At 33.6% G+C, this 15,065-nt stretch overlaps 1 protein-coding gene across 6 annotated transcripts in view; it reads right to left on the bottom strand.

Annotated features, from left to right (window-relative positions):
- The window catches only part of LOC149534978 (forkhead-associated domain-containing protein / FHA domain-containing protein), a 213,450-nt gene that overhangs the window by 115,899 nt on the left and 82,486 nt on the right, over nucleotides 1–15,065 (bottom strand). For 2 of the 6 annotated variants that reach the window (XM_089806771.1, XM_089806768.1), the window contains exons 5-7: nucleotides 4,863–5,131; nucleotides 4,437–4,599; nucleotides 4,155–4,268 (exon numbers count right to left, since the gene is read on the bottom strand). In XM_089806771.1, the coding sequence (XP_089662897.1) occupies nucleotides 4,155–4,268; nucleotides 4,437–4,599; nucleotides 4,863–5,131 (546 nt within the window). Of the gene's footprint in view, nucleotides 1–4,154; nucleotides 4,269–4,436; nucleotides 4,618–4,862; nucleotides 5,132–15,065 lie in introns of all 6 variants that reach the window. The other 4 variants (XM_089806770.1, XM_089806767.1, XM_089806769.1 and 1 more) reach the window with 2 other exon arrangements.

Consider the following 15,065-nt stretch of genomic DNA (forward strand, 5'->3'; position numbering starts at 1 on the left):
GAAGAGAACAATGTGAAACAGTTCGTTGATGGAGCATCCAAACAACCCCCAGTTGAACCTCACAAATCCATATGGAACAATGGAAATAGAAAAACTATACAAATCATCTTGGATGGAGTTAAAAATGATATTGTACCTATGCTTACAAAACATCAAACTACCTTTGATATGATTAATGCATTACGAAATGCCTATGAAGTAAACAATGCAACCAAGTTTCTTGCACTAAAAAGGCAACTGAATCACATTTAGATAAAGAAAGGAGAATCAATCAGTTCTTATTTCTTAAGAGTTGCCGGCATTAGAGATGAATTATCAAGCATAGGAACCACCATTAATGACATAGAATTAACGCTTATGGCTATAGATGGATTGCCAGATTCATGGGATACATTCACACAAGGAATAAGTGCCAGAGATCAGCTTCCGGACTTTAACAGACTCAAGAATGATTGTCTTCAAGAGGAATCCAGAAAACTAAAGAAAGGAGGGAAACCAAAAGTAGAAGATGAAGAGTTTCACGTTCTTAATGCAAACTCCTATAAGGGCAAGAAGAAACATTTCAAGAAAAAAAAGGGTAATCAAAAGAATGGAAAGCCCAAGAAAGATCTATCTAAAATAAAGTGTTTCAAATGTGAAAAATTTGGACACTATAAATCTAATCGTCCTAAAACTTCCAAAAAACAGTCAAATTGTACAAATGTCATTAGAGAAGAAGATACTTATGATCCTGAAAACCGTGCTTTGTATTCCTCTCTATCAAATGAAATTTCAAATAAAGCATGGGTAATTGATAGTGGATCTTCTAGACATGTAACAAGATACTCTAGATTCTTTATCAAAAAAGGTTAACGGCGAAGTTACCATTGGTGATAACTCAACACACTCCATTGAAGGAATTGGAAATTGTACTTTGAAACTAAAATCAAGAAATACTCTTCTTCTTAAAGGTGTAATCTATGTACCAGGGATTAAAAGAAACCTAATCTCAATTATAGCACTTGAAGATGATGGACACAATGTTGCATTCGTGAATGGCAAAGTATTAACTTGGGCTAAGAACTCTTCCATCAAGAAAGCAAAGTTAATTGGTCAAAGAAAGAGATATTTGTATGAATTGAATATAGAATCTTGTCGATCCATTCAAGTCCTAGTTCATGAAGCTGAAGATTCAAATGAAATATGGCATAGAAGATTAGGGCATCTAAATTTTAAAACCTTATCAACTATGGAAAAGATGGTTACTGGATTACCCAAATTAAATAAAGATCACCCTAGAATTTGCAAAGGTTGTGCTCTAGGTAAAAACACCAAAAGTCCCTTTCATGATAGTACTAGGAAAACAAATAATGCACTAGAATTAATTCATTCAAATTTATGTGGACCTATGTTTGTTCCTTCTCTTGGAGGATTCTGGTATTATATCTTGTTCATAGATGACTTCTCTAGAAAAACATGGATTTATTTCTTAAAATGCAAGGAATCAGAAGAAATCCTACAAAGATTTAAAGAATTCAAAGGATTCAAAGGATTAACTGAAAAAAATTTGGGACATAAAATTAAAACCCTTAGAACAAATAATGGAGGAGAATATACCTCAAACTTATTTAAAAGGTTTCGTAAAGAATCAGGGATCAAGAGAGAGTACATTGTTCCTTATAACCCAGAACAAAACAAGGTAGCTGAAAAAAAGAATAGGACAATTATAGAAGCTGCTAGAGCTATGATTTTTGACCAAAATCTACAATACTATCTTTGGACAGAAGCCTCTTATACTGTTGTATATATTCAAAACAGAAGCCCTCACTCCTATCTTAAAGATAAAACTCCTGAAGAAGTATTTACTAAAGTAAAACCCAATATAAGTCATCTTAGAATTTTTGGATGTCCTGTATATATTCATGTTCCAAAAGAAAAGAGAACCAAGGTAGAACCCTCTGGGAGGAAAGGTATCTTTGTAGGGTATAGTGAAACTTCTAAAGCATATAGAATTTTCATACCTGGATACAAAACTATTGAACTTAGCAGAGATGTAATGTTTGAGGAAGATCTTGCATTCAAAAGAGCCATAAGTTCTGAAAGAAATAGTGAATCTAGATCCCAGAGGGAGAACTTAGAAGAAATCGAAGATGAAATTCAAAATATGAACCTTGAAGAAAATTCAAAGAAAAGACCACTTTGGGCCATGAAAACAGTTGAAGCAGCTCAAGACTTTGCTGCACCTTCAGAAACAGTCAGAGAAAGTAAAAGACCTAAAAGATTCTCTAGTTATACAACAAATATGTGTGATTTATTCAAAACAGAGCCAACCAATCCTTCTAATGCTATTAAGCATTCAGCCTGGAAAGAAGCTATGACAGAAGAATACCAATCAATTATGAAAAATGATGTTTGGGAAATTGTTCCAAGACTTAAAGAAAAATCTGTTGTTTTTTCCAAGTGGATATTTAAAATAAAGCATGTTGCTGACAGTAGTATTGAGTAATATAAAACCAGCTTTGTAGCCAGAGGATTTTCTCAGAAAGAAGGGATTGATTATGAAGAAACCTTTGCTCCAGTTGCCAAATATACCTCTGTAGGAGCAGTCTTAGCAATTTCCACATCAAGGGGATGAAAGGTAAATCAGATGGATGTAAAAACAGCATTCCTAAATGGAAAGATTTCAAAAGAAATCTATCTGGAGCAACCGAAAGGATTTGAAACCCATGATCCTAACGCATTTGTTTGCAGGCTCAAAAAAGCTCTCTATGGGCTTAAACAGGCTCCCAGGGCCTGGTATGAAAGGATTGATAAATATCTCACTGGCTTAGGATTCTCCAAGAATGAAGCCGATCCAAACTTATATTATAAAAGAGATAAAGATGATATGGTAATTCTGATATTGTATGTTGATGATTTATTAATCATCGGTGATGATCATCTTATAGATTAGTGCAAGAAAGATCTAACTAGAGAATTCGAGATGAAAGACTTGGGGCTTCTCCATTACTTCCTAGGATTAGAAGTACGACAGAATTCTGACAGTATCATACTTAATCAAGGAAAGTACACATCAGATATCTTTAAGAGATTTGGAATGTGGAATTGCAAGTCTATGTCTTCTCCAATGGAGACTAATTTACATAAACTTAAAGAAGCAGCTGCAGAATCACCTTGCCAAATCAGTCTTGTAATTTTGCCTTGGATGTAAGTCCATGGAATCAACAATAGGTAAGTATTTCTTAATATATTGTAGGAGAGTACTATGATCCTCAAACATACTAAGTATTTCTTCCCTTCCATCACCCATTATATCCTGTGGTGTAACATTCATCCAATTTACCTATTTAATTGCTTTCCTAAATTTTCCCATGACCAAAAAAAAAGCAACAGTGTTGGTTACTCAAATGTCATATTTGTGAATTCTATGAATTTTAATTTCCAACCCCAACAAGATGGCAGGAAACCACTTTGGTACCACTATAAGAACATAGGGTCTCACACCTACTATCATTAGACTATTTTTTGTCAAGAAGTTCAGTTTACTTCTGGTTCCTAAATATTTGCAATGTTCTAGAGCAATTTCATCCCTTATCCCAATACCAAAGTCTGTCATACAGACTCCATTAGTGCTTTATCTAATAGGGGATGAGCAATCCAATTCTGGGATGATTCTTCAATGGCAAAGCTTCTTCTTGCAGTTTATTAAATCTTCCTTCGTCCTTCATACCCATTTTCAATCTCTCTGACTCTCTACAAGCCTTTGTTTTCCAACCATTGGGTCAGTGTATTGATTCTTCTTTACTTGTTCTAGAGTCAGAACTGTCACTACATCTTCAGTTCCAACCATGTCCGCATCCAATGCCGACTTTCCTAATCTGAACTATGGACACAATAAATTAACCTCACAAAACTCATGCCCTTTCCACCTAGATATTTCATATAGACTAAGATCTTTTCTAGTTTATTATCTTCTTAAATAAAAAGTTTGCATTCTACACATTTTTTGTATCGAACAACAACAATACTAACCTTACACATTCCCTGCAACTAACAATAAATTGCACTGTAATATAAACTTGAGTTTAATGCTAAATTAAGGATCTGATCAAAATTTTCCATTCTACTATGGTATTTCCAATGTATTCTTAAGAGAAAAAGTGTTGCATTCATACCTCTTGAAGGCGCCAAAGTCCATAAGGGCGTTGTAAAGACCCAAGCAGATTGCATATGAAAACACCATGCTCACTGCAGCTTGAAATTGCAGATAGCTGGGAAAATTTCTGTCCCTGAATGGATTTGCTAACAAATAATTCAGCCAAAAACCATGGGGCCAAAAAAGCAATTCAATTATAGTATAAACAGAAGGAGCTTCTTTGTTTCCTAGAAAATAACTTCAATACAACATATATTACTATCCAATGAAAAATAGTAACTAATATTAAGAATTCACATACCATAAAGACATCAAGTTTGAGGTTGACTTTGTTGTTACTTCTTCCTGAAGCAGTTTCAAGGGTCTCATGAGGGCATAAATATGCAGAAAAGTTGAAAAAAGCAGCATCCCATAACGGTGCAATCCATTTCGCAGCATCCTTGGGAAGAAAACCAAGGTTGACACTACTAGCATACAAAAATCTTCTAGAAATATTAGTTGAAAATTCTGCATGGCAGTGGCCTTCAACTTAACTTTCAAAATTACATTAGACTACAATAAATATACTAGATAGAAATAGTAAAATTTGATGGCTACATAATTTATTCACACTTAGCAACATACCATCTCAGACTGAAATTCATTGACCAAAAAGGAAACCTACTATTCGTTCATTAAATGTATACATTCTCTCTCTGTGGAAATCAAAAATTTTATTGAATAAAACCTTTTATCAGACGAGCCATTTATGTCACAGACAATGACACTGATGGCATTTGGATCAGCACACACATTAATTGTCCTTCTCAGCACCACTGGCATCATACCATCCACATTTGCTCTTGAACTTCTGAGTAGAGTTGTAAGTGCCTTCAACCTTTCTCCCTTTGGATCAACAACAGCACGAAAGTGAAAGCTTAATCCAACAACAGAGGTTGGTACAGTGCCAAGATAATTTGCAGGGGTAGATGTGCAGCTTAAGGATGTGGGACTGAACTGTATTGCAGGGATAAGAATATAATATAAGCCAATTATTTCCAAAATCAGCAACAATTAACTAGTTCAAAAATTTACTTTTCAGTCACCATGCCTGGAATTTTTAATTTACAAGATATTGATATTCTTCACAATCTTCATTTAGATCTTTCCGGTTTATAATAGATGGTAATTGGAAATGCATAAAAGTTTTCTTGTTTTTTAAAGTAGTGAATCTTTTTATTAGCCAACATAAGCCAAGACTTGCAGTGTTCTTTCTAACAAAAATTGATTCTAATTTTTGGATGGACACTTCAGGAGTATAACAAGATGACAAAGTCAAGCAAATAACAGGTAGCTGTAGACTTAATGAACTTCTTTGGGACGTGCTACTTGTTAAGGTTGTAGCTTCTGTCGGATTGATTTTATAATGAGATACCTTGTTGATGGTAAATCATCTTTAAGATAAATATCTTATATATATAATATATATTGTATATGTAATATAATATATATTATATATATTATCCATTATATATTATTATATAATAATATATTATACGTTATTATATAATTATATAATAACATATTACATATATGCTTAAAGATGAGTTATACATATGGTTATTATTTATATTATTAATATATTAACTAACAATGATTAACTATAAAGACATGTCCCCTCCTCTCATATTTATGAATCTTCAAATCTGCATTTGGAAGACATCAATCACATTGGCAATGTTGGTACATTTGCAGAAAATGATCCATGTTACTTAACATGGTATTAGAGCAGGCTGTAAATGTAAGAATGTATGACATGGTAGAAAGTTCATTTCGGAAAAATAGAGAATTAGCACATATGGAAGGAATGAGCACATATGGGAAGGCAGTGACAAAATACTAGCATAGGATATTTTTTATTACTCCAAAAGATTATACCAAATGAAGGATTACAAGTAGCAATCCATGGATGAAATACAAATTTATAATATATAGTATGCATAATACAGAGATACAAAGTCCCAGTCGACAACATGTCTGAAATGCAAAAATTGAAATAGTGATATTTCATCCACAATAAATTGAGGAGATATTGAATCGAAGTGTGGGATTAGACACGACAATAGAGGAACGCAACGCAAATATGTATGCAAATACAATTGAGTCTACAGATATAGGAGTATGGACATGACTCAACAGAGGCGAGAATGTAGAGAATTGTCAGGGGGATAGCTTGATAATAATATGGCGATGCATGGAACATAGAAAATAAGAGGACTGTCTCTGAGGACCGCGAGATGCATGCATAGCACAAAGGAAAGTAAATCGAAAGCACCGTGACAAAGTGAAATTCCCATTGATGCTAAGATTGGAGGTTACGCTCAATAGAAACTAGAAGTCGTTGTCAGAATCACCATTGAAGAGAAAGTGCATTGAATTATATGGACCAATTTCTATATGAGATCATGAAAGTTCACAGGTTACGATTACCCATTGACATTGGAAAATTTGATTTATATAATGCATATTATAGACCTTCTGAAATATATAGCATTCGTAAAACTTCTAATATTTCAGATGTATTACAATGAATGGCACTTGTCAGATAGATGGGAAGTAAAGGGAAGAGACAACTACAATCAAATGATACATGCTTTGGGATTAAATACAGGGATCAATATAGAAAGCAAGCCACCCAAGACGATATTCTAATTCTAGAGTTGTCGTACATGATTAAATATATATATTGGTTTCGATATGGTGGCTCAACATACAGGGGGATATATAAAACAGTCAAGAAATGAAGGGTACATCAATTCAAAAGTGTCACATGTGCTTTGATCAGCAGGTTACTGTAGATTGTAGAAGACAATCATATATGATGTTTTACATTCAGAAGTAGTAGGTACCTCTAAACCAGTGGAGAAAGGGAAGAGTTAGGAGCCCCCTGAACTTGCACATGCAACAATAAGATATCAAAAATTAATAAACAATCATTGTACATTCTATGAATTTACATCTCAAGAGAGAGTAAACAAAGAAATATATACCCTAACATTGAGTGGTAGACAACATGGTTACTTTGCAAGCAGCGGGTAGAGTAGAGCTCAAATCTAATTAAATTGGAATCCCTAATGAATTATTACCGGTCAACAATTGGCATGGACATGGAGACCTTGGTGACGGAGCTATCTACGAAGAGGGTCATCCAATCAATAGTGGTTATTTGAAATAACGAAGAACATTTCAGGTATCACCTAGATCCAATGAGTGCTAAGTGTTCCATTCAGTCTCATGAGAGATGGATTCATGTTGAATCACTACTCATGAAACATGTGTCATTGAGTTTGACTCAAAATCACACAGTTAAATCCTGATAGCAATATCACAATTTGACTTCTTGTGGAAATTATCTCCTACTTATCAATTGATGAGCTTAAGGGGCTTTCTAACGAATGGTTCATAAGGCACAACACTTGGTGAAGGCTTTGCAAATAGGGTTGCAAGCTTTGGATTTAACCATGGAGGAAACTCCGTAGTTAAGCGCGCTCAGCCTACAGTAGTACTGGGATGGGTGACCTCCCGAGAATTCATGGTGCTTCACCCTTGTGAGCATCACCTAGATCCAATGAGTGTTAAGTGTTCCATTTATTCTCATGAGAGATGGATTCATGTTAAATCACTACTCATGAAACATGGGTCATTGAGTTTGACTCAAAATCACATAGTGAAATCCTAATAGCAATATCACAATTTGACTTGCTGTGGAAATTATCTCCTACTTATCAATTTCAAGAATCGTCACCTTAAAGAAATAATCACTCCATGTCAGCCAATAACATAGATGTTAGTGGTGAACAAACCAAGGTCTCAAATATGTAGAGATTGAAGGAGAATTAAATAAGGGAATTTTGATATTATGGAAAATAAATATCACCACCCAGCTATCAAAGGATATTGATACCTATGAAATTAAAATTTTAGGTGGATGTCTACACAAGCAAGTCTCGATGGAAATATCAAATATCTACTATGAAAAGGCACCATGACATAATTCAAGCAACTGCTGAACATACAAATGGCCTCTCAATTATCTATGAAGATAGAAGACTATGCAAATAAATATGGACCATGATGAGTAAAAAGGAAATGGTATGCAACACATAAGGGTGAACGAAATAAGTGAATACTCACCCTTGGTTTGTAGCCCACGTGGATACCCATGAACACTTGTCATATTATATTGAAATACATGACAAGATGGAGATGCAGACCCACGTCATGCATAGATGGCGTTGAAAGAAAAAAGATACCAATAAAGAATTGAAAACTACAAAGGAGATGTACTAAAAGAAAAATATGTGCAAGGAGAAAACCATCTACAAGGGGCAAACACTTCAAGATTTGACCTAGAAAGATTGAAGATCTTGGAAGACAATATAATAAAGTGGTGAATTCAAAGATGAATTCTTTTGGACTAATTAAGAGAGTCTAGTGGATCAAATAAAGGTAAAGTGGACCGACTCATAGGTATGATATACTTTATGTTTTATTCAATATTGAAAATTAATTAATTCATATTCTATATATATAATATGTTATAAATTATGAATTAATTACTATTGAGTATCATGTTATGAATAAAATTAAGCATTATGTTATCTTAATTTTATTAAAAAAATAAAAAATAAAGAGAAATGTTATAATCTGTTATGTTGTAAATAATGGGCATGAGTTAAATTACTAACATTCTAATTAACATTGATATTCTTATTTGTGCATGCTATAAAAGTTATTTGCCTTGATCCTTGTCTCTGAGAATATTATTGTAGGAAAAAGAGGGAGCATGGATGAGATTCAGTCAACCTTTGGTGATCTTGATCATATTAATTCAGAAAGAGTAAACCACGTTGTGATAGATTTTCCAATGATATAAATTTGGAATACACAGATTACAAGATGTACATAATATAGGTTTAATCAAAGGATCAAACAAATGCCTTTGCATAAACAAAGGAAATTTGAGATATTGTGAGAGGTTTATGAACCTTTAAAGAATTCATTTGATCCATCTACGAGTCTCTCTTTGATGAATGAAACTCGACGTATGAGTTGTAGATTCACTTATGTGGCACAATTATACACAATCAATGTATTGGCGTATTGTGGATGAGTTTAAGAAAATGGAAGGACGTGTTTTCTTCTACTATTAAGCTTAACGAATGTTTGGAGCTGCAATGAATGAAAAGAGCAAGTTGGAACTTAGAAAGAAGTCATTAAATTTGATGGGATGCAAAAGTGTTCAAAGATATAAGAGTGGGAATTTTTACATTGTCGGGGGAATAATAACCAATGTTTCATTCCCACTTGAACCATCTTTAGTAAGGAGATGTTCCATGACCCTCATGGGTAGATAAGTACTTGTCTGGAGATGTTCTTGCGGGAAAAGAAGGTTGGTACTTTACACATGCTACCAAGTATTTTGTAGACGAGAATTCATTTGATGATCAGGATAAAGTGAGGATCTTGAAGTAAATATCTTTAATGATTGAGATTATGAGTATCCTTCTACATTAACAGGGAGTATGACACTTCTTTAAATGCAACGCATGAGCTTAGAAGATTAATACTCAGAGAGAGTCTAGAAATACATGTGTGTGACTACATGATTTTGATGGGCCTACTCTTGAGTGTATCATGAGGAAGTATTGACTTATCACTAGAAAATCAAAAGATTGATATAAGATTTAGAGTGAGTTTGATAGGCATCCTTGGTTGAAGAGAGTTTCTGACGAAGTAACTATAGGACCTGACTTCCCAGGATCATTGTACAAAAGGAGAAATTTTGAGATGCAATCCCTTGTGGATGATATCTTCTCTATGAAAAGAAGTTCTAAGTGAAATTCCTTGTAATATGCTCTCCTCCAGAAGAGAGAAGTCTAAGGTGAAAATCCATATTCCACCCTCTAGTAGCAACTATGGTGGTTCATGGTGGATATCATGTAAGTTACTACATGATGTTGTTATGATATGTAATGAAAGGTGATGATCTTTCATTGACATATATAAACAGAAGGTAACCATTATAAGATGATGATCTTATAAATGGTAGACCTGTTATCATGACAAACTTCAAAAAATTGTTGTCCCAGAGTGCTAGAAGTCATGATAACGAACAGACAAAAAGTAACCATTGTAAGGTGGTGATCTTATAAATGGTAGACCTGTTATCATGGTTCTTTGGGCCGGATTTTGTAGAACACCATGATAACCAACTTGTTATGGTTTTTTGGGCCAAATATTGCCGGACACCATATAGACCACACTTAAGGTGGTGTTTTTAAAGCTATGGAAATTGCTTAAATTGTGTGTTATGAAAGGTGAGAAATTTAGCCTCATAGTGAATTGAATATCATACTAAGATGATATCTCTTCTTATTTTTGAGAGCACGATGTGTTCTATAAATCCTCCTAGCTAAGAGGGAGTGTTGAGGTTGTAGCTTCTATCAGATTGATTTTATCATGAGATACCTTCTTGATGATAAATATCTTATATATATAATATATATTATATATATTATATATATTATATATATTATACATTATATATTATTATATAATAAATATAATAATATATTATATATTATTATATAATAATATAATAACATATTACATATATGCTTAAAGATGACTTATACATATGGTTATTTATATTATTAATATATTAACTAATGATGATTAACTATAGAGACATGTCTCCTCTCATATTCAACAATTAACTATGTGATGTGAATATCAGGATTTAACTGTGTGATTTTGAGTCAAACTCATTGACCCATGTTTCATGAGTAGTGATTCAACATGAATCCATCTCTCATGAGAATAAATGGAACACTTAGCACTCATTGGATCTAGGTGATGCTCACAGGGGTGAAGCACCGGGACTTCCCAGGAGGTCACCCATCCCAGTACTACTCCAGCCTGAGCGCGCTTAACTACAGAGTTTCCTCCATAGTTAAACCCAAAGCTTGCAACCCCATTTGCAAAACCTTCACCAAGTGTTGTGCCTTATGAACCATTCATTAGAAAGACCCTTAAGCTCATCAATTGATAAGTAGGAGATAATTTCCACAGCAAGTCAAATTGTGATGTGAATATCAGGATCTAACTGTGTGATTTTGAGTCAAACTCATTGACCCATGTTTCATGAGTAGTGATTCAACATGAATCCATCTCTCATGAGAATAAATGGAACACTTAGCACTCATTGGATCTAGGTGATGCATCACCTAGATCCAATGAGTGCTAAGTGTTCCATTTATTCTCATGAGAGATGGATTCATGTTGAATCACTACTCATGAAACATGGGTCAATGAGTTTGACTCAAAATCACACAGTTAGATCCTGATATTCACATCACAATTTGACTTGCTGTGGAAATTACCTCCTACTTATCAACAATTAACTAGTTCAAAAATTTACTTTCCAATCACAATACCTAGATTTTTTAATTTACTAGATATTGATATTCTTCACAATCTTCATTTGGATCTTTTCGGTTTACAATAGATGGTAATTGGAAATGCATATAAATTTTCTTGTTTTTTAAAGTAGTAAATCGTTTTATTAGCCAACATAAGCCAAAACTTGCAGTTCTTTCTAATAAAAATTGTTTCTAATTTTTGGATGGAAACTTCAAGTATAAGATGACAAAGTCCAGCAAATAACAGGTAGCTGTAGACTTAATGAACTTCTTTCGGACTTGCTACTGAATAGATCAAGATGTATTCATTTTCAACAAACGCTCTCAAATAGAAAAAATCTCAGTATGGAAGCTACAAGGTACTATTGCAATCAGTTTTGAAGAAAGAGCTCAATTTGCAAAATGCTTGGATGATTGAACCCTAACCAAAAGTAATAATATTTTGGTTATCTATCAAATAAATTTGTTCTCAAATCACCTCAACAAGAGCATAACAACACCCTTGGGGATGTCCCATGTGTGCAAAAGTTACACTGACGACAATCCTAGCATCTGTCCATATCCTTGCAATATATGCAAAAGAATAAGTTCATCTTTATCCTTCAACTCAGCTAGCCTCATACAGATGCCTTAAAGAATATCTCTGTGATGCAAGGACTCAAAAGGACTCAATGAAGTAGAAGAGAGAAGTGAATCTGTCTACCACCATCCCTTGGATCATAAAGAAAAAAGAAGAGAACATCATTTGGAATAGAATCCAAGTTGAAATGTTCTTATTTGAAGTAAGATTAATAAATAAATAACAATTGGATAATAAGTGCAATGTCCCAATTTTTAGCAGGTTCCTACAGTTGGCTTGGTCAATTCACCATCATGACCCTCGTGAGTTGACAGTGGGTCTTGAGGGTCTTAGTTGTGAGGTTATAAGTTTTCCAGCAGTCTAAGTCAAACTGTTGGTTCCAATGAGCTCAGTTGAGTTATAGGAGTTGAGTGATGCTCTTAATTTTTATTTCGAGCTTCTGGTTTGGGCTCCAAGAATCTTGGAGGGAGTGTCTATTTGTAGTAAGTCACCCTGTCAGGTTTATTAATTGTCTTTTTTCATCGAGATCACTTTGGTATTGTCAAATTTTGATTTTGATGCTTCTTCAGTTGTTTTTGTAAGACGGGTGAATTACTATTATTCATCTAAATATGTTGGGGTTACTATTTTTGTTTGGTGTTGTATGTTGGTCACCTCGGTATCATAGCTTGTTGGAACTAGTTTGGAAAGTTTTAAATCGTGGGCACAAGAAATATTGGCTTTGTGAGTCAAAATATTTTGTTATGGTGAAAAAGATCATTTTTGGGAGCCAAAAGCAATTAATAACTTATATTGTAATGACACCTTATTATATTTAATGTTGTGATGTGGAAGCTTCTTAAGTGGGGTTCATTTGGGAAACCTATGCCGTTTGGAGATATATATATGAGCCCATTTGACGAGAAAAGCATGATTATTTCATTATCTTATTTTCTTCTATTGTCTTGGTGACACTTCTAAGGCTTTGATTTTGTGCCCTTGTTGAAGTATAAGGATTTGGGATCTATAACTGAAGTGTTGACAATTCAATTCTAAGAATTATTCCCAGATTTCTTGGCAAATCGAGCATACAATTTGTCATTTCTCCTACTGTATTAACTATTAACTGTTGCTAAGGAGAAGTTTAAATTTTCTTGCTAGTGGAAGTTGTTCTTGAATTTGTGAAGGGATTCACTGGAATTGATATATCAAATTGTATGTTGGTTATATTGGAGTTGGTTGAGCGCCCATTTATATCTATTGTTGGGCGTTATTTTATATCTACACTTTGGGAGCTATGTTTTCCATATCTCCAGTTGCATTTGTTTGTTGAAGAATTATTTTGCTGCTAAAAGTCTTCATTTCAGAGTGTTTCAAGGCATGTTTTACCTGTAAGTTCATGGATTGTAACTTCTAATTTTCAAGGTTTTGTTGATTTAGATGATGGGGGATATTTTATCAATTGGGTTGTTGGTATTTTGTGAAAATATTTAGTATTTAAGTTGATATTAATATCTAGAATTTTCTGTTGTATATTCCCTATGTAATATCCAAATATTTGAGTTGAAATTATTATTGCAAGTATCAGAAATTGCAAAACCTCAAAATTAAAAAAATAAATCAATTCTTTTGCAAACATTGTTTAAGAGCCAATTGGGTGATTATAGTGGTATCAAAGAGGTTCCCTGCCATCCTATGATGGGTAGGGAAATATTTATTAATTCAAATTTGTTTTTGTATTCGGAGTGACCAGCACTCTTGACTTACCAGCTATGGATGAATATGGGTGAATCAGTAGTTAGAGGAGCCGGTGAAGTAGTCTAGAAGAAAGATAGGAAATAAATGCTTTGAGGGAGAATATGGAGAAACTTGCGCTTCATCAGCAGAGGTTTACGAAGAGACTGTCGAATCCAATGACAGTTGATAGAGCAGCAAGGCATATAGTTTCGTCTTTAGAAGATCGGCACCGAGTTTGCAAGGATCTTAAGTTTTCTCTTACAAGTGATCATGATGCTGATGTATCTGTGTTTAGTACAACACCCACTACTCCTATCCATAGTTTTGATCATGGACTTTCCACACAATGATGTGCATGTGTCAATGCCATTGGTGGAGAGCAATATTGAGCTTCAATGGGTTGAGGACACCAAAATTATTGGCCCTATATTGACATATAATTAATACTCTATATATTTTAGTCAATGATATCAAAATCAAATATTAAAAATAAATATTATTGATAATAGTATCAATTAATATTGTTAATAGATAATAATAATGATATTGAGCATAGAGTATCGAAATAATCTTAAGATTCATGACTAATGAGAACATTGACTAGTAAGGGTTAATAATCGATGATAACTCAGTATTTGATAATATAAAAATAAAAGTCAACATTAATACTCATCTATTTCGCACCTATAATTTATATATTGTCTATCTTAATAAGTCATAAAAAATATAATTGAGCAACATATAATAAATAAATAACAAACGATAAATTAAGAAATGAATAAGAAATAACATTTATTAATTAACAACCTAAAAACTATATAATTGACCACTAGACCAAAAAATTGTGACCAAAGGTCCCAACAATTGGTCAATGACCCATTGATTTCCTTCACTCATATAAGAATAAGAGCAGGGAAGAAGAATAGTGCTAAGGATGGCAAAGAAAAAAGACACATACTTCTCTAGCGTGAACAACACAAACAAATAATAAGACATCAAACATGATAAACACCAGACAAACAGAGGATAAGACAAACACAAATGGTCAGAGTATTTACAACAAAAAAATCATTCCCAAGAACCCAAAGTGAAGCCAAGCGGTGCTAAAGGGAAGCAAAGGAAATTATTAGAGATATAATGAAAAATGAGAGAAGATAGACAAACAGCGATC

Source organism: Cupressus sempervirens, chromosome 10 (genome assembly GCF_028749045.1).
Source record: "Cupressus sempervirens isolate cs-2001-9-10 chromosome 10, ASM2874904v1, whole genome shotgun sequence".
Taxonomy (NCBI): Eukaryota; Viridiplantae; Streptophyta; class Pinopsida; order Cupressales; family Cupressaceae; genus Cupressus; species Cupressus sempervirens.